The sequence below is a fragment of the Herpailurus yagouaroundi genome, unplaced genomic scaffold, assembly GCF_014898765.1.
Source record: "Herpailurus yagouaroundi ecotype Mexico unplaced genomic scaffold, PumYag 184, whole genome shotgun sequence".
NCBI classification, from domain to species: domain Eukaryota; kingdom Metazoa; phylum Chordata; class Mammalia; order Carnivora; family Felidae; genus Herpailurus; species Herpailurus yagouaroundi.
In genome coordinates this window covers 6747077-6767099 of record NW_024412415.1, presented here as the reverse complement: position 1 = coordinate 6767099, position 20023 = coordinate 6747077, and the positions used below count along the sequence as shown (strand labels likewise).

The 20023-nt window shown below is 38.7% G+C and overlaps 2 protein-coding genes across 2 annotated transcripts in view; one reads left to right on the top strand and one right to left on the bottom strand.

Moving 5' to 3' along the window:
- LOC121042063 (fibrous sheath-interacting protein 1-like) overlaps positions 1-20023 on the top strand; it is a 58549-nt gene that overhangs the window by 3237 nt on the left and 35289 nt on the right. The window contains exons 2-5 of the mRNA XM_040493370.1: positions 2771-2903; positions 11243-11426; positions 16113-16267; positions 17620-17713. Of these exons, the coding sequence (XP_040349304.1) occupies positions 2771-2903; positions 11243-11426; positions 16113-16267; positions 17620-17713 (566 nt within the window). The remainder of the gene's footprint in view (positions 1-2770; positions 2904-11242; positions 11427-16112; positions 16268-17619; positions 17714-20023) is intronic.
- Positions 7036-7974, bottom strand: LOC121041483 (latexin-like). Its single transcript, XM_040492255.1, has one exon. The coding sequence runs from the start codon at positions 7857-7859 to the stop codon at positions 7185-7187; it is 675 nt and encodes a 224-aa protein (XP_040348189.1). The 5' UTR covers positions 7860-7974; the 3' UTR covers positions 7036-7184.

Below are 20023 nucleotides of genomic sequence, written 5' to 3'. Positions count from 1 at the left end.
TTCTTTCTTTCTTTCTTTCTTTCTTTCTTTCTTTCTTTCTTTCTTTCCTTAATTCCTTGTTTATGTCCTTAACTAGTTTTCTATTGAAATATTTCTTTTTCTTACTGATTGGTAAGAGTTCTTTAAGTATGTAAATTCATTAACCTTTTGTGTATTATCTGTGTTGCATATAATTTCCCCAGTTTCTCTGGTGCTTTTTAATTTACTTTAGAGTTCTTTTTAGTTTGTTTTCCATTCAAGAGCATTAAATGTTATGTAATCAAAACTATTAGTCTCTTCCTTTTTTTTTTTTTTTTTAAATTTTTTTTTTTCAACGTTTATTTTTGGGACAGAGAGAGACAGAGCATGAACGGGGGAGGGGCAGAGAGAGAGGGAGACACAGAATCGGAATCAGGCTCCAGGGTCTGAGCCATCAGTCCAGAGCCCGACGCAGGGCTCGAACTCACGGACCGCGAGATCGTGACCTGGCTGAAGTCGGACGCTTAACCGACTGCGCCACCCAGGCGCCCCTAGTCTCTTCCTTTTTTGATTTACACTCTTATGTTTAATAAGTCATTAACTTATTATTACATGAATTATCTTTATGTTTCCTTCTACTCCCTTGGGGATTTCTTATTTTACATTTATTTTTTATTTAAAAAATCAATTTTTACTTTTATTAAAGTGGTATAGTAAAAAATGGCAAACTCTGCTATGACATTTACAAAGGAAGAAGAGAAGCAATTCCTAGTCTTACTCTCCAGAAGCAACCATTATGAACTTGTAAATATTGTGTTTATTTGACGATTGCTTGGCTTTGTCAGTTTTTGGACGTTCTCTTTGATTTCCTATCATGACAGATTAGATATTTTTTACTTCCTCTCCTTTTGCATATTCCTCCCTACATACACTCAATATAGGTAAGGCACAGTATTTGGTTAAATCAACATTTAGTGCTTCTGTAATAAGTATTTATCGTTTGATTACTTTCTCTGACAACGCTTTATTTTTCTTGTGGAGTTTCTATGGGGCTACTGTGCTTTCTTCTTTAACATTCAAGCACATCTTTAAGATCCTAATGCAACGCCCCTCCTCCACTACGTTTTTCTACACGGGCGAAGTCCTAAGGTTGTTCAGTTATATACCCACCCATCCTGGGAACTGTATTTTGTTTAATTTATTGTTTTCCGGAGGAAACATAATAGAACAAACCTCTTACTAAAGCAAACTGCAAGGTTTCTGGAGCCTTGTCGCTGATCCATGTCATTGACGGTTCCCTGTGCTTCTATTCCCCTTCCTGACAGGTATTATCCTGGCTCTGCAAATGCTTCCATCTCATTGCTCCCTCTGTAAGCTACAATAAGTCTCCCTTGACAGGCTGCTTATGGCATTTACAAGGCATTTGGCCTTTTGGTGACTTATGCTTTTTGATTGTGACGTGATGGGCCAGGGTGATCCGTCATCCCACAATAATAATGTCAGCGCCTTCCTGAGTGAGCCCAAATCCTTTTGCAGAGTTTGAATAATGTGGAGATCAATGCCTTTTTCATTTGCTAAGATGGAAAGAGTTGACCTGCTGATCCCTTAAGCGTCAGCTTTGGCACACTGAATGGCTGGAGGCCAAATCATATTATCCCACTGTGTGCTTTGGAGGAACATCAGGTTGTTTCTGTTTGTGCTTCCTCCTGTGTCCAAAACTTCCCTGGACTCTTCCTCTGCTGTTCAAAGAAAGAAAGAGAGATGAATTATTTTGTAGGGTACAAAAAGGACATTGTTACACTTGCTTGGGCCAGAGGCCCAATTGCCTTTCCTCTTTCTGTTATGAGAGAAATGGTTTAATTCATAATTAGAAGGTTAGTGAAATTATGCAATTTACGGAAGGATTGTTGGAAGATCTGTTTATGTGTAAAGTTAAGTATGACAAGCCAGAATCTGGAAACTTCTCTATTTCTTCCATTTTCTCAGCATGCATGATACCCCACCATCACTGAGCAAATCTGAAACGGTCCTGATCAAATGGACAGTTTGGAAGGATCAGTGTGCCTGCAATGCCCTTGTTCTCCTACTAGTTTAAGCCACCCTGCCTAATAATTCCTGCTTCAGAAAACAGCACTGGGAATAGGGAGCCACAGTGATGACAAGCCTGTGGATGGTGTCACACAAAAAATAGAAATTGGCAATGTGTGTGGCCAGATAATAAGTGTCTGTCCTCTGTCAGAGAAAGTAGGTTTTTTTCTCTTGTTTCCGAGGGCGAGGTAGAATCATGGGTTTTAAAAGTGGAGGATTGATAGGAAAAGAGCAGTGACCTGGAGATAGGTACTCCATAAAATTGTGGCACCAAAGGGGAGAGGAGAAATCAGAGCCGAGAGGAAAACCTAGGCTGAAAGGTGAGCTAGAACAGGAAGCGCTAGTAAAATAAGGTAGGCAAAACCAGAAAAAAGTTGAGGTTTTATCGAATCATTACGATGAAGCGTGAATCTAGGTTGAGAGGCATGGTGCTCCCTGAGTATCTTCTCAGGCCAAGGACAAAGTAAATGTTTCTTTCTGAGACACAGGAAGCCATTGAGATAGCAGTCTGTATTCTTTTGTCCAACATCCTGGGTAGAATGTTTTTCACCTATAGTAGCATAAAACCTGTGGCCACAGACACCTTTTGATGAAATTAGGGTAGTGTGACTTTGGTAGCAACGTAATCCTTATTAACAAAGGTTCTGAGTTAATTGCGCATTAGCACTAATGAAACATTTATACATATAAGATATAACTTGCTTTAATTTTTTGTTTGTTTCAGGATATCAATGGATATTATAAAGGGAAACTTAGATGGGATTTCAAAACCAGCCTCAAGTTCAAGAACGCGTCCTGGGAGTAGAGGTTCAAATGCTTCTTTGGAGGTGCTCTCACCAGAACCAGCATCCTTCATGGTAGTTTGCTATTTAGAAATGATGTTAAGTCCTTCTCCTGAACTCTAGCAATTGATAAACCAAGGCTGTAGTTAACATCCCATCTAAAGGATCTTCTTTAAATTATTATTATTATTATTATTATTATTATTATTATTTAATGTTTATTTTTGAGAGAGAGAGAGAGAGAGAGAGAGAGCATGATCTGGGGAGGGGGTAGAGAGAGAGGGAGACACAGAATCTGAAGCAGGGTCCAGGCTCCAAGCTGTCAGCACAGAGCCTGACTCAGGTCTTGAACCCACGAACTGTGAGATCATGACTTGAGCCGAAGTTGGTCATTTAACCAACTGAGCCACCCAGGCGCCCCTAAAGGATCCTTTTTAGAGGGTGTGTTCTGGGAACACTCACAGATTTCTTCTTGGATTTTACTTTAGACCATTTAATGTGAAAATTCTGTGTCTTTCTTTACCTCCTGCTCCCCCTCCTTCTTTTATTTTTCTTTGGAGTGTGGCTTATTTGTTCACAGTTATGCTTTGTTAATGCTCATCTGTAAGCTTTTTTCCTTTTTTTTTCATAAGAAATCTTTGTATTCCAGGAGTGCCTGGGTGGCTCAGTCGGTTAAGCGTCCGACTTCAGCTCAGGTCATGATCTCACGGTTTGTGAGTTTGAGCCCTGCGTTGGGCTCTGTGCTGACAGCTCAGAACCTGGAGCCTGCTTTGGATTCTGTGTCTCCCTCGCTCTCAGTCCCTCCCCCACTTGTGCTCTGTCTCTCTCTGTCTCTCAAAAATAAATAAATGTAAAAAAAAAATTAAAAAGAAGAAATCTTTGTATTCCAATATCTACTGTGCCAACATTGACTCTTTTTTTTTTTTAATTTTTTTTCAACGTTTTTTATTTATTTTTGGGACAGAGAGAGACAGAGCATGAACAGGGGAGGGGCAGAGAGAGAGAGGGAGACACAGCATCGGAAACAGGCTCCAGGCTCTGAGCCATCAGTCCAGAGCCTGACGCGGGGCTCGAACTCCCAGACTGCGAGATCGTGACCTGGCTGAAGTCGGATGCTTAACCGACTGCTCCACCCAGGCACCCCGCCAACATTGACTCTTAATATGAAGATGGTTCAGTAATTTTATTTTTTAATTTTAATTTTTTTTACACAACAAAAACATATTTTTTCATGGTTCTAGGAGTCCAAGATCCAGGTGCCAAGAGGTTAGGTTTCTCCTGGGGCCTCTCTCCTTGACTTGCAGATGGTCAGCTTCTCTCTTATCCTCACAGGGCCTTTTTCTCCATGCTCCCATACTCCTGGTGTTTTTTCTTCTACTTATAAGGACACCAGTCTTATTGGATTCGGGTCCTATCCTTTTTTTTTTTTTTTTTTTTTTCAAATTTTTATTTAAATTCTAGTTAGTTAGGGGTACCTGGGTGGCTCAGTCTGACAGCTCAGAACCTGGAGCCTGCTTCGGATTCTATGTCTCCTTCTCTCTCTGCCCCTCCTCCACTCATGCTCTGTCTCTGTCTCTCTCAAAAATAAATAAACATTAAAAAAATTAAAAAAATTCTAGTTAACGTACTGTGCAATATTGGTTTCAGGAGTAGAATTCAATGATTCATCACCTACGTATAACATCCAGGCATTCATCGTAAGTGCCCTCCTTAATACCCATCACCCATCTAGCCCAACCCCCACCTACCTCCCTCCATAAACCCTCAGTTTGTTCTCTATCTTTAAGAGTCTCTTATGGTTTGTTTCCCTCTCTTCCCCCACCTCCATATCTTCATTTGTTTTGTTTCTTAAATTCCACATATGAGTGAAATTATATGGTATTTGTCTTTGAGTGACTTATTTCACTTAGCAAAATACACTCTAGCTCCACTCATGTCGTTGCAAATGGCAAGATTTGCCATTCTTGTTGATGGCTGTGTAATATTCCATTGTATATATATATCACATCTTCTTTATCCCTTCATCAGTTGATGGACATTCGGGTTCTCTCCATAGTTTGACTATTGTTGATAGAGCTGCTAATAACATTGGGGTGCATGTACCACTTTGAATCTGTATTTTTGTATCCTTTGGGTAAATATTTAGTAGTACAATTGGTGGATCATAGGGTAATTCTATTTTTAACTTTTTAAGGAACCTTCCCACTGTTCGTCAGAGTGGCTGAACTAGTTTGCATTCCCACCAACAGTGCAAGAGGGTTCCTCTTTCTCCACCTCCTCGACAACACCTGTTATTTCTTGTGTCGTTAAGTTTAGCTATTCTGACAGGTGTGAGGTGGTATCTCATCGTGGTTTTGATTTGTGTTTCTCTGATGATGAGTGATGTTGAGCATCTTTTCATGTATCTGTTAGCCATCTGGATGTCTTCTTTGAAAAGTATCTATTCATGTCTTCTGCCCATTTCTTAACTAGATTATTGGTTTTTAGGTATTGAGTTTGATAAGTTCTTTATAGATTTTGGATACTAACCAAAAAGTTTCAGTGATTTAAAAAGTATAGTTCGGGTTAAAGACCATGTAATGTATATTTAGTCGGTACCTTACCTGGCCATGATTTCCTTTTCTTTTCTTTAGTGGTTTATTTTTCTTTTCTTAAAATATCTAAATTTGATGTTTTTTTTTTTTTTAAGAATCAGTTTTTCATCTGCAATGTGGTACTAGTTTTAAGCTTGTGGTAAACAAAAATTTGAAACGTTACGGTAAAAAAAATCTTTGCAGGCTCATGAATCCACACTCATTTATTCTTTTGATTTATGGACCAGACTCTACCTTACGAAACTCTTAAAGCATTTGTTATGATTTAGTGCAGGAACTAGAGACCACTCTAGGCATTTCCAGCAGACAGGGATTAAATAATAGAAATTCAGTTTCTCAAAATCAGTGGAAGGCCAGCATCAGTGGAGGGCCAGCGGGAAAGGGAATCATGGGAGGAAACTTCTCTTGGATTGTTAGTTCCTAGGTCACACCTCCATGGCTGTAATCCAGAGATCAGAAAGCTTCTGCCTCTGACGCTGCCACAAGTCCCTCAGAACCACAAAACTGGTGACTGGACATACGGAGATGGCAGCCTTTGAGATTTCTTGCCACCTTCCTATCAGGAGCTTGGGAAGATGGCTTCTCCCTCACGTCTGCAGTCTAAATCTTGTGCAGATATCTCAAACTGGATGATTCTAACATGCATCCAGAACCACAGGTGGCTTGTTAAAATACGATTTCTAGCTGAGCTCTCTGTTTTGTTTCATCTAATCCTGCATCATTACTGTGGGTTAACGCTTGTTAGTTGTGTAATATTTCTTGATATCTGGTAGGATGGGTCTCTCCATCTTATTCTTTTCTAGAACTGTCTTAGCTATTCTTGGCCTTTTTGTTCTTTTTGTATTTTAGATTGGTTTTTCAGGCCTTGCAAACATTACTCTTGGACTTTTGACTGAAATTACTTTGAATTTATAGATGAATTTGGAGACAGTTTGTGACTTTGCGATATTAAATCTTAACTATTAACATTGTATCTCGTTGATTTTTGTTTCTAATTTAAAATTTTTATACACTGTAAAATTTATTCTTTTTCAGTGTATAGTTCTGAGTTTGGCAAATGTGTAGAGTGATACCATCACAATCAAGAAATAGGACAGTTCCATCACCCCTCAAAAATTCCTTCATGCTACCTACCTCTTTGCCTCTACTCAATCTCCCTTCCTCTTAATCCTGGAAACCCCTGATCTGTTCTTTGTACCTATTGTTTTTCCTTTTCCAGAAAATCATATGAATGGAATTAAAAAGTATGCAGCTTTTGAGTCTGGCTTTTGTTTATTGGCACAATGAATTTGAGACTCCTCTATTGTTATATATATCAATTGTTCACTCCTTTTTTATTGACGATTAGTGTTCCATTGTGTGGATATACCACAGTTGGTTTACACATTCACATGTTGAGCAACATTTGGGTTGTTTGCAGGTTCTGGTGATTATGAATAAAGCTGCTATTAATATTTGTATACTGAATTTTTTTTATTTAAAAACTTTTTATTTTTTTTTTTTTTTTTTTTTTTTTTTTTTTTTTTTTTTTTTTTTTTGGGACTGAAGCTTTTTATTATGGGATATACATACCACTATTAGTATTGGGACACTTGTACATCATGACACTGTTACAGAATCTGTATAGTTCTATACTGTAATGAAGACATTTATACAGAGTGACACTTTGCAATTTGGCCCCATAAGCTAGGGATCCATGAAGATCTGGAGTACACAGCATTTATAAGCATGTTGACACTTCATCCAGCGTTAGGATCTTCATTTATTCCAGTTGTGCTTCCTTTGGCAGACGGCTGTTATGCTTTACTTTAGTACCGTATTGTGGATGCCAGAGAACTTGCATTTGCCAAGGAATAATCTCCTGAGATGCAATGTCATGAAGTAGAATGGTGTAGTCGAATTCAATGAAGTCATCATTTCTTTGCACTTGCTTGACAGTTTGTATTTTTACCATTTTATACCATGTGTTTTCAGTAGAATTCTGCCATATTATATAACCACAGGCAACCCAGGCTAAATGTCGAACTGGCTTCATTTCTGGAGATACATTTCCAAAACTGTCTGGAATATTTTGTGCTTCAAGTGGTTCCTTCATAGACTTGAGTCTTTGATAAAATGTGTTATCTTCTTTATCTGGGTTCTTTCCAATTTCTCCTTCAAATGTGAAGTTGACTTCTGGTGCAGTATCTTGTCCCGTTAGAGGGTAAAGTACTTCAGCTGTACAGTTCAGTGTAACTTGTTTTTGGATAATTTCTTCCACAGAAAATTTAAGGCAATACTTATGTCCTCTTCCTGGAATATCCTCCATGCTGGCTTGTTTGATAGTCTGCACCATAAACACCTTGTGGGGGGTCCCCTGCTGGTAGTTGATGCAATTCTCCGCCACCGCCACCGAGGCCGCCCTGGAGGCCGGGAAGTGGGTCGGGGGGATTTCCATTCTTGGTGAGCGGCGGGTGGGTGAATGCACCGAGGCTCTGAGGCTCTAGCTTAAGGGACGGGACCCAACCGGTGCACAGAACCGGTGCTTCGCTGGTCCAGGCTCCTGCTGGGTAGCTCTATTTAAAAACTTTTTAAATGTTTATTTATTTTTGAGAGAGAGAGAGAGAGAGAGAATGGGGGAGGGGCAGAGAGAGAGAGGGAGACACAGAATTCCAAGCAGGCTCCAGGCTCTGAGTTGTCAGCACAGAGCCCCGCACCGGGCTCAAACTCAGGAACCATGAGATCATGACCTGTGCTGAAGTCAGACGTTTAACCAACTGAGCCATCCAGGTGCATCTGAATTTTTTTTTTTTTTACTATGGGAGAGTAGGTTTTTATTTCTCTTGGGTAAATACCTGGGAGTTGGATTTCTGGGTTGTATGGTAGGTATATGTTTAACTATAAGAAATTGCAAAATTGTTTTCTATTCCCATGAGAAATATAGGAGCGTTCCAGCTGCTCTGGATCCTCACAGAAGTTGATATTGTTAGTTTTTTTAAAAAGCTATTCTAATAGGCATATGGTAGTATCTCATTGTGGTTTTAACTCCCATCTTCCTGGTGACTAATAATGATAAATGAGCTTTCAGGTGCTTATTTGTAACGCACGTATCTTTTTTGGAAAAGGTATTGTAGGGGCGCCTGGGTGGCGCAGTCGGTTAAGCTTCCGACTTCAGCCAGGTCACGATCTCGCGGTCCGTGAGTTCGAGCCCCGCGTCGGGCTCTGGGCTGATGGCTCAGAGCCTGGAGCCTGTTTCTGATTCTGTGTCTCCCTCTCTCTCTGCCCCTCGCCCGTTCATGCTGTCTCTCTCTGTCCCAAAAATAAATAAACGTTGGAAAAAAAAAAAAAGAAAAGAAAAGGTATTGTATTTTTTCTTTTTTTGCCTAACTTTCAAACTTGTCTTTGTCTTCTTATTGTTAACTTTTGAGAGTTCTTTATGTTTTTGAGATAGAGTCTTTTCTTAGATACGTGATTTGCAAATATTTTTTCCTCGTCTGTAGCTTGACTTTTCGTTCTTTTAACCATGTGTTTTGAAAAGCAAACATTTTAAATTTTGTTAAGTGCAATTTGTCAACATTGTTTTGAGACTTGTTTTTTGTTTTTGTTTGTTTTTGTTTTTGTTTTTTGGTTGTATCCAAGAACTCTTTGTCTAACCCACGGTTCCAGAGATTTTTTCCTATGTTTTCTTCTGAAAGTGTTATAGTTTTATGCTTTACATTTAGGTGATTTTGGCCTCTCTTGCTGTCAGTGAGAAGGCTTTTGGAAATCCGATATTCATTACACTGTGGGCTGTCTCATTTAGATACTTTTCTCTGGTTGCTTTAATTTTTTTTTCTCTTTGTGTTCAGTATCTACTATTACTCACCGGTGTATGGATTTGTTTATTTTATACTTCTGGAGACTAGTACTTCTTCACTCTGAGGATTTGTGTGTTCTGTTTATTTTGAAAAATATTCAACCATTGTTTTTTTCAAAAGTTTCTAGTATTGCCCACTGTTTTTTCTATTTCATCATCCTGAAAGTCACATTAAGTGTCTTTTTGAAACTTTCCCTTCTATCTTTATGTCTCTCATTTTTTTTTAAAAAAAATATTTTCTATTCATTTATTTTGCTGTGCTTCATCCTGGGGGAATTTTTAACATATATTTAAAATTTTTTGAATCCTTTCTTATGCTGTGTCACATCTACTCTTTGATCCACTGAATTCTTAAATTTAATGATATCTTTTTAATTTCCGGAAGCTCTTTTTAGTTTATTTTCAAATAAACTAAAGACGGTTGGTGCTAATGAAGTGGGGAAATTTGGGTAAAATTGTAAAATGGGCCAAGATTGCCATTTGTTCTTCAGTTTTGTCTTTTTACTTCATTGCTTCCTGCTCATTCTAAGAGTTAGAATCATGTGGGATGATATATGTGAGAGTCTTGTTGTGTCCTGAAGTGTGCTATCCAAGTATATTGCTAATATCTAGTTATGTGTTATATATTCTATATTTCCCTATATAAGAACCGTTCTCAGGGAAAAGTCAGCCAAGTTCATTTATGCCAAGATATAAATAAGCATCATCTTCTAGCTATTTCAAGATTTTCACAGAACTCTATAGCCTTAAGGATTTACTGGTTATTACGGAACTTGAGGCTTTAACCTGGCCTTTCACAGAGTATGTTTTTGAACAGGGAACCCTCTTTAACACCTCCCAGATCACATAGAGGAGGCATTGTTTTGCTTGTTTATAAATTGGGCCTCAGCTAGTGTCATTCTATGCTGGATCTAGTAATGCCTATACCATAGTGTCGTTGAGGAGTGAATGAGGCCGTGTGTATAAAGTACTTAGCACAGGCCCTGGCCAGTAGGAATTCCTCAGTAAATGTTGGCTCTGATCATTATACCACTGACTCAGCTCAGTTCCGCTGGGACTTATGTCCTAGTCTAGCTAAGCAGAGATGCTCGCGTGCAGTCTTGTATCCCTGGCAGTTTAATTCTCCACACGATCCACCTTCTGCCCTGAAGATTCACAAGGGGACACAGATTCCAGTGGCCGAGAGTTGACCACCCTCCAAGGGCCGAGCCCTGATGGCCTGGAGCAGAGGTTTCCTCCATTGGGAGGGGAAATGCATTCCTTCCAGACGGGCTGAATCTCTCTGAGGTTTTGCCTCTCTCTTGGACTATGTTCACTTCTAATGTAACTCTCACTGCCACTCATGGCTGTCAGGGCACTACGATCCCTGCTTTTTCCTGATGCAGCCGTGGATGTCTTTTCTTGCTCTCTCTCAGGAAAACACAGCTGTGCCAAACTGGTGTTTTCAAAATGAGCATTGCTGAAATGGAAAGAGAAACCAAAATGACAGAAAAATTGTGAATAGCATAAAAATAATTACCAAAGCACATGGTTCTGACTTGAAGAATATCATTAGAAACACATCTCGATTCGGACTCTTTGCTTTCCAACTCTTCAATAGCCACATGTGGCTGGTGGTCATTGTATGGGAGCGCAGCTCTAGACCTTTGACTTTCCATCTGAGTGTAAACTCCAGAAGCAGGGACCATCATGCCTCATGTCCAGAGATGGCAGAGAGGGGTTCTGGGACGGATTCCTGACCCTTCTCCATTATCGCTGGAACTTGCCGGAGAATGGGGCATGTCTTTTTGGTGCAAATGTTACTATATTTGCATAATTAACCTACAGTTAATTAAAAGTTCTGTTTCTAGAATAGTTTAACACTAGCGTATGTATGTGTGTATGTCCTCGCATGTATTTACGTTAGTGTTAAAATGGTCTACAAATGCTAAGGTTTTAAAACCTTACCTATTTATGAAAAGTATTTCTTTGGAAATAATGTTTAGGTTGATACTGCAATCAAGTTGAACTCTGGTATAAAGGGCCACTCTGAGAGGAGTAATGCAGAGGAAAATGGAAACAATAATGATGATAAAGGGGAAAATGATTCTGAGAAACCAAAATTGGCCGAAGAAGGGTCAGATGAAGATCTGAACTTGGTTCAACATCAGATAATCCCTGGATGTGCAGGTAGGATACTCACCAGGTGATAGGCTAATGATAATTACAGATGTTATAGTTAAAATATTAGAGTTACATCTGTTTTTTATCAGCTAAAGAAATACTAGTGAAAAAAAGAGGTATACCTTTGTGAGCACCAGTTTTTGTTTAGAATAGTACTGAGTCCTTAAAAACACGTAGAAAAATAATAAAATTTTCATTTAATGAAATCGTTACTGTGGGGCATTTCACGTTAATCAAGTAGGAAGTATTTCTGCCACTTATGACAGGATTTATTGATATTTTTGATGTCTCAATGATACAATAAAATGTATCCCGTAATTTCTAAATGCCTTTTTCAGGATAATCCCATTTGATCTTAGTAACTTTTGGATTTTAAAAGACTCCTTTTTTCCCACCCTGGTTATTAAATTAATACTGGTCAGAGTGGAGAGTGTGTCTCCAAATGTGGTGTGCAGAGCCCTGGGGGATTGCTGAGCCCCTTTTAGGAATTTTGCAAAGTAAAAACTTCTTTCGTCATAATATTGATATATCAGTAATATAATTCATCGTAATACTGAAGTAATGATACCTGCCTTTCCGCCCACTACGTGGACATTTGCGGTGACGGCACAAAAGCGACGGTGAGTAAAATTGCTCCTGTGTTAGCACGAATCCAGGCAGCGTATCGCATTGTACTAGCCGGTCATTGTGTTCTTCGTGACCAGCCACTGGGAGGGAAAAGAAATAGCCTGTGTCACTCAAGAACATCTTTGGTGGAGCAGTAGAAATCGTTCATCTCATGAAACCTGGACTTGAAATACACATCTGTTTAATTGCCTGTGAGGTAAAATGGGAGGTATGTATATAGCAACTCTGCTGTACACCAAAATGGGAAGTTTGTGTTGAGGAACAGTACTCGTATGAGAGTTTAAGTCGAGAACCGAGCTGGCCGCTTTTTAACGGAGCATCATTCTTATGTGAAAGAATGACTGACGGACCAACTAGTATCATTCAGACTTGGGTAGTTGGAAGTCATTTTTTTTTTTTTTTAAAGATGAAATGAGTGTGTCGTTTCAAGGAAAATAATCGACAGTATCTTTCGTCAGTGATAAAATTTGGACTTTCAAGTGAAAATTAGAATTTTGGAAAACTTGTGTAGATTGCCACTGTGAGATTGACAGCTTTCCAAGACTTAGACTTTTCTGATAAAATTTGATGGCAATATGAACAAATGTGATTTTTTAAAAATACTGTATCCTGGGGCGCCTGGGTGGCGCAGTCGGTTAAGCGTCCGACTTCAGCCAGGTCACGATCTCGCGGTCCGTGGGTTCGAGCCCCGCATCGGGCTCTGGGCTGATGGCTCAGAGCCTGGAGCCTGTTTCCGATTCTGTGTCTCCCTCTCTCTCTGCCCCTCCCCCGTTCATGCTCTGTCTCTCTCTGTCCCAAAAATAAATAAACGTTGAAAAAAAAATGTAAAAAAAAAAATAAATAAATAAATAAAAAATAACTGTATCCTGAAACGTGTTAACATTTTGAAGGTCTGCGTAAGTCAGTGAACCACTATTTTCCAAATGACCAGTGAAGGGTAAAAGATCCATTCAGCACAAATGATAGATGCATGGATTTTAATGGAACAAATACAAAAAGCTCACTGATAGAGTTACATATTTCACATTACAACCACTCTTTAAGAAACCACCCTTGTCGATGTAGTTGGATGTAGTATCGAAGAAGAATATCCACAATTATCTGAGAAGATTATTAAATTTCTCCTCCCCTTTCCAAATACATATTTGTATGAGGCCTGATTTTCTTCATACATTCTAACTGAAACAAGAGATTGCAATAGATTATACAAGCAGATATAAGAATCCAACTGTTTTCTGTTCAGCTAGATATTAAAAATTTTAAAAAATGCCCTTCTTAATTTTTTTGGAGTCTATACTTACTTGTCATAAAAATGTTATATTTATGTTAGCATGTAATTACTAATAACATGTTTATTATTTTTAAATGAATAAATAAATATATATTTTTCAGTTTTGATTTCCGACATGGTAATTATCAATAGATATAACATAAAAGCTACTTTGGGTTCTCAATAACGTTTAAGGTTGTAAAGGGAAGCTGAGGTCATAAACTTTGAGAAATGGTGACTTAAGAGTATATTTGGGATGAGTTTCGCTCTCAAAATTGGGCCTGGTGACTCAGGATTATAGTTATCAGGAAATGAGGCATTATAGTTGCGATTAGCTATTGGCCCAGTTTACACTGAAATTATTTATACTGTTTTGGAACTGCATGAGTTACTTCCAGATGTCTGCCCTTTAGACCACCTCTGTATATGGAGTGCAAGGATTGGCATTTGGGAATAACTAAAGGCTGTTGCATTTGAAATATGTAAGCAACAAGATCTCTAGAGCCTCCTTATCAATAAGATCAGTATTCTTTTTGGATGAGCTAGTTCCCTTCTGAAAATATCCCCTTTTCCTTGAAGAGGAAGTGATGTACATTATAGGGAAACACACTGGACTCTTTGGATTTTAAAAAGTTGCAAAATTTGGTCTTTCTTAGCATAATATGCCACTTCCTAAACTGGAGTGGCTGAGACTTCAGTATTTGAGCATTTATGCTCATTGCCAGATTAACATCTTTCATCAGACTTCACAGAGGACATATTACCTGGTGGTGAAGAGTTTTGACTCTCAAATCAGACAGATCTGGGTGGAAACTGGCCCTGCCATTTACTACTTATATCATCTTGGACGTGTATGTAACTCAGTTACAAATTATTCTCAGTTTACTAATTTGTAAAATGGGACAATAACTATACTACCTGACAGGATTATGATGAGGATTAAATGACACAATGCCTGTAAATAAAGCCCTTAACACTGAGCATATCAGATAATTCTATAAATGTTAGCTGCTATTATTAACATTATCATTAATCATAAGTTAAAACTTGAGTGAAGAGGGGCGCCTGGGTGGCTCAGTCGGTTGGGCGTCCGACTTCAGCTCAGGTCACGATCTCATGGTCCGTGAGTTCGAGCCCCGTGTCGGGCTCTGGGCTGATGGCCCAGAGCCTGGAGCCTGTTTCCGATTCTGTGCCTGCCTCTCTCTCTGCCCCTCCCCCGTTCATGCTCTGTCTCTCTCTGTCCCCAAAATAAATAAACGTTAAAAAAAAAAAAAAAACAAACTTGAGTGAAGAAAGTTCTAAAGAGCCCTTAGCTTTAAATAAGTTACTACCAATTATCCATTTTTAGGTACTTCAAAAAAAAAAAAAAAAAAAAAAAAAAAAAAACAAATGGGAGGGGCATAGATAAAAGCTGTCTAGTTACAGCTTTTCTGAATTTGTTTCTCTGTGTTGGAATAATTTCATTTCTTGACATGTTACATTTTGCTGCATCGATTTCACAAATAGCTACATGCCTTCTCTTTTTAGTCTGAAGCAGTTTTAGGATAGGGCCTTTGTCTTATTCCTTATTCCTTACTTATGAATATAGAAGGTATACCAGAATGAAGGAGAAATATTTTGGGATTGAAAATGAGATAAGACCCACCTGTGAGTTCAATACCATAATTTATTAGCTATTTGAAAGGACAGAGTTATTTCCAAGTGTTGGCGGGGATGTGGAGAAAAAGGAACCCTTATGTACTGTTGGTGGGAACATAAATTGGTACAGCTACTGTAGAAAACAGTATGGAGGATTTTTTTAGAAAATTAAAAATAGAAGTACCATATGATCCGGGAATTCTAGTACTGAGTATTTACCCAAAGAAAATGAAAATGTTAATTTGAAAAGATATACACACCCCTATATTTATTGTAGTGTTATTTACAATAGCCAAGATATGGAAACAACTCAAGTGTCCATCAATAGATAAATGGATAAAGAAGATGTTGTGTACATTCTCTCTCTCTCTCTCTCTCTCTTTCTCTCTCTCTCTCTTTCTCACACACACACACACACACACACACACACACAGAGGAACATAAGGCAGCCATAAAATGATGAAATCTTATCATTTGTGACAATATGGATGGACCTAGAGGGTATTATGCTAATTGAAACAAGTCAGACTGAGAAAGACAAATACCGTATGATTTCACTTATATGTGCAATCCCCAAAACCAAAAATGAATAAACAAACAAACAAACAAAAAAGCAGAATGAGACCTGTAAATACAGAGAACAAAGTGATGGTTGTCAGAAACAGGGGGTTAGGGAATGGGCAAAATGGGTGAAGGGGAGTGGGAGATACAGGCTTCCAATTATGAAATTATTAAGTCATGGGGATAAAGGGCACAGCATATGGAGTATAGTCAATGACACTGTAACAGCATTGTATGGTGACAGACGGTAGTTATACTTGTGGTGAGCATAGCCTGCTACAGAGTTGTTGAATCACTGTGTTATACACCTGAAACTGTAGCATTGTGTGTCAACTATACTCAAAAAAATTTTCAAAAAGGAAAAAAAAAGAAAAGATAGTTATTTTAGCTGTAAAACCGGGTTGTTAGATAATTATATTTCATAGGTTGTTCGATAATCATATGAAAAAATATGTGTGAAAGCACCTTGTAAAATATGTCAGTTGTTCTCACCAGCCATAAACATGTGTTGAATGAAAGAACAAACAGTAAAAACAAAACGAAACTTTCTGGTTGTACCAAACTTCAAGCTCATTCCTACTTTCAACACAATATAGATGAACCTGAATTAAAAGAATTAGATTCTCAACTTCAAGATGCTATTCAGAAGATGAAGAGGCTTGATAAAATATTGGTGAAGAAACAATACAGAGAAAAAGAAATTAAGAAGCAAGGTCTAGACCTGAGAATAAAGCTGTGGGAAGAACTTAAGGTAAGAGTTGTCTCACCATTGCTGATGTGGAAGAAATAATTTCCTCTGAGATGAGTAAGAAAAGCATGGACTGTGGTAGTATTAATGTGGTCTGCCTTTATTGATTTATTTTGTAGAAGTAGGATGGTGGTGTGTATATGCATGTGTGTGTGTGGGGGGGAGGTGAGGGAGATCGTTTTCTGGAACTAGACAAGGTAACTTTGCAGAATTCCAGATTTCAGGCACCACACTGCCATGTTTGTTTTCCATGGGCAGCACAGCAGACCTCTCTTACCAGTGTCAGGCTGGGGTTCCTCCGTTTCTGGAGCAGAAAGTGATGGGGTCCCTACTTTCATCAAGTCTGTTTGCTGCTTCTTCAGCAAGCTTACGGTTTGGAGATAAACACATAAATATACACAAATTTAACCCCCTGGTCGCCATTATTTTTTAAGTAAACTTTTGTGACCAAGAAGTGAGGTGTTCACTGTTTCACATGCTGGTCAAGACCTCTTAGAAGCTGTAAAGTGCTTGTGGTCTGTGACCATGCTCTATTTGCTTCTGTCTCAGTACATCTCTAGTGCTCGATTAACTTTCCTTGGCCTTCTTGGACCTTTATTCTCTGTAGTATTGAGGGGTGGAAGTTGACCATATATTTGCTCTGACTTGACATTTAGCCATTGGTTCATATTTGAACTTTGTCCCGTAAAGGAGAGCACTTTTAGGTAAGGAGCACTGTAATAACAGATGAGTTGTTTTTGATAAATTCTTCCTTTCTCAGTCGACTGACTTCAAGGACATTTCCTAGATGATGCTCTGCATTAATAATGAAGTGACAAAGAATACATTTTTACAAGATTCCCAGGAAGACCATGGAGTAGAAAACACCATACACAATGCAGTAATTTAAACTAGAGAAGTGATTTGTATAAATTTGTCATAAAAAGTTAGCCTATCACTTATTCCTGTTGAATCTCAAAGCAAAGTTTTACTTGTTTGGAAACAGGAATAATAATTGGACCCATAATAAAATATAGTATCAATCCTGAAATGTCTGAAACTATAATTTCATGATGGACCTTTAGGCTACTCAGTAGTTATGGAAATATTAAACAGAAGCTGAAGAAGATTTAAGCGAGATAATGATTATATAATGATAGACATATATTACAACTCTGTTTGGGACTATTCATTGCTAGAATTTGTGCGAACAGGGATATTAATAGATTTCCTATTTAAAGGGATAAAAATGACCTGTCCCTTTTTGTTCAGGTCAATTGTGGAATTACAAATTACACAATTTGTAATCCATGTTGAAACTGTACAAAATATTGAAGAGTGTAGTTGCCTTCTTTTCCTTGTTTCTCTTTTATTAGTCTGCAAAAACTAGTGAAGCTTTGCAAAGTAATGAGGAGACGGAAAATACAAAAAAGTTTCTAGCTTTGACTGCTGCATCAGAAGAAACTGTCGGTGAGTAAAATTTATCTTTTTTTTTTTTTTTAAATCTCAGAGTCATAGAATATTTGAATTAAAGTAAAACTCCCAGTTAAGTTATTCTTTCTTTTTCTTTGTGAGTTTAACTCTTCTCTATGGGAAATGATCACATTAGGTAGGATTATATGGAACTTTCCTGAGCATCGGTAAGTTTCAGAGGCTTCTCGGGTTTGTACCTGTTCAACAGTGAGGGGGACAGGGCAGTGAAAAATTGGGAAATCGACACAATATGTCTTTGCCTTTACTTCCTGTGCCTCTAAGAGGCCTCTAGACACCCAGTCTATGCAGTCTCCTAACTGCCTAGAATCCTCCCACGATGTGTCACTCAGGCTTCTGCCATCCCTTTCATAAAAATCCGTCCTGTTTCCTGTTCTCTTCCAGTCTTGTTTTTGAGACCAGCCAAATCATTATGCATGTTTCTAATTTGCCATCTGTGTGTATGTATATTTATCATTCTTCCTTTCCTCCTCCTCCTTCTCCTCCTCCTTTATCTTCTCTTCCTCCTTCTTCACCCAAAGAAGTGTGATAGAGTCATGTAGCCTTTAGCTTCCTTATACAGTGGTGAAAATTTGGGGGATTGGGAAGTGGTTGCTAGGTTTTTGGCAGGACGCTTTGGAAATCCTTTAGTCTGCATCGCGTAAATGGTTATCCAATACTGTTGGGGGGTAAAACTGACTCTAAGCAGGGGCCCCTGATTTCTCTGAGACTCCTGGGATCCATTTGTCTTTTGCAAAGTGAGTGTCTAACATTGCAGAGCCTCAACAACCTGACTCAGACTATTGCTGATGGTTAGCATGAGTTTTGATGTGAATGAAATTCCTTGAGGTTTGTTTCTTTCTGGATCCAGCGGTGAGAGCTCAAAAGCTGCTTGGGCCCAGGGGATTTGGATTTAGAATGCACCAAATGTTTCTATCTAGGAAGTGAGTGCCCTATCTGGGTTGTCCTTTCTATGACTAAGGACTTAAAAAAAAATGAATCTGAGTTTCTCCTAGACAGATGTATATCTAGATTGGCTTTGTTGAAATTTACCATTTATATATCCTAATTGAAACACCAAAAACTAAGGGCACCTGGGTGACTCAGTTGGTTGAGTGTCTGACTTTGGCTTAGGAAGGTTCATGAGTTTGAGCCCCACATGGGGCTCACTGCTGTCAGCACAGAGCCTGCTTTGGATCCTCTGTTTCCCCTCTCATTCCCTCCCCCACTCATGCTCTCTCTCTCAAAAATAAATAAAAGGCATTAAAAAAAGCCCCCAAAATGATTTGCCTATTAAAATAATAGATCATTTACTTTCTACTTCTTCTATTTGGTTATAGAAATAATACATGCATAATCTGTATTAGAAAATATTGATAAACTGGAAGAAAAAAAATCACCGTAATTCTTAACTTGCAGAGATAATCATTATTAATATTTTTGTTTACTCTTTATCTTTTGAGACATTTACCATGCAGATATCTATATATATTTTAAAAATAAAAATGAGATCAAATTATATATATGGTGTTTTGTAATCTGTTTCCTACTAATTTTTATCTCACGGGCACCCTTAGCTGTCAGTAAGGGCAGAACTGTGTGATAGTTTGTTTCCAAGATGTTTGCCATAGTTCCTTCCCTCTATGATGTTCATTCCAGTCCTTGATAGGGATGGGGTCTCTTTCTCCCTGTATTTTCAGTCTGGGCTGGGCTAGGACTACATTGACTGATAGAGTACAGCAGAAGTAATCCTACACCACCAGTTCCAGCCCTTGCCGTTAAAGGACTGGCAGTTTCGGCTTCTCTTTTTAGAAGGCCCACTCAGAGGAAAGCCAGCCATCCTGTAAGGAGTCAGACTACCCTGAAGCTGCCATGCTGTGAGAAAGTCCAAACAAGCCATATGAAGGCTACCCAGAGGACGTGATGTTGGCCAGTTCTGACCTACAGTGAGTTCAGTAGTGTTCCACCAGAACTCACGTCTACCTGGAGCCTCAGTATGTGACCTTATTTAGAAATAGAATCTTTGCAGGGGTGCCTGGGTGGCTCAGTTGGTGAAGCATCTGACTCTTAATTTCAGCTTAGGTCATGATCTCATGGTTCCTGAGATTGAGCCCCATGTCAGGCTCTGTGCTGACAGGAGCCTGCTTGCGATTCTCTCTCTCTCTCTGCCCCTCCCCCACTCGTGCTCTCTCTCACTCTCTCTCTGTCTCTCAAAAATAAATAGATAAACAAAGAAACAAAAGGAAATAGAATCTTTACAGATGTGATTAGTTAAGATGAGATCTTACTGGATTAGGTGGGCCCTAAAGC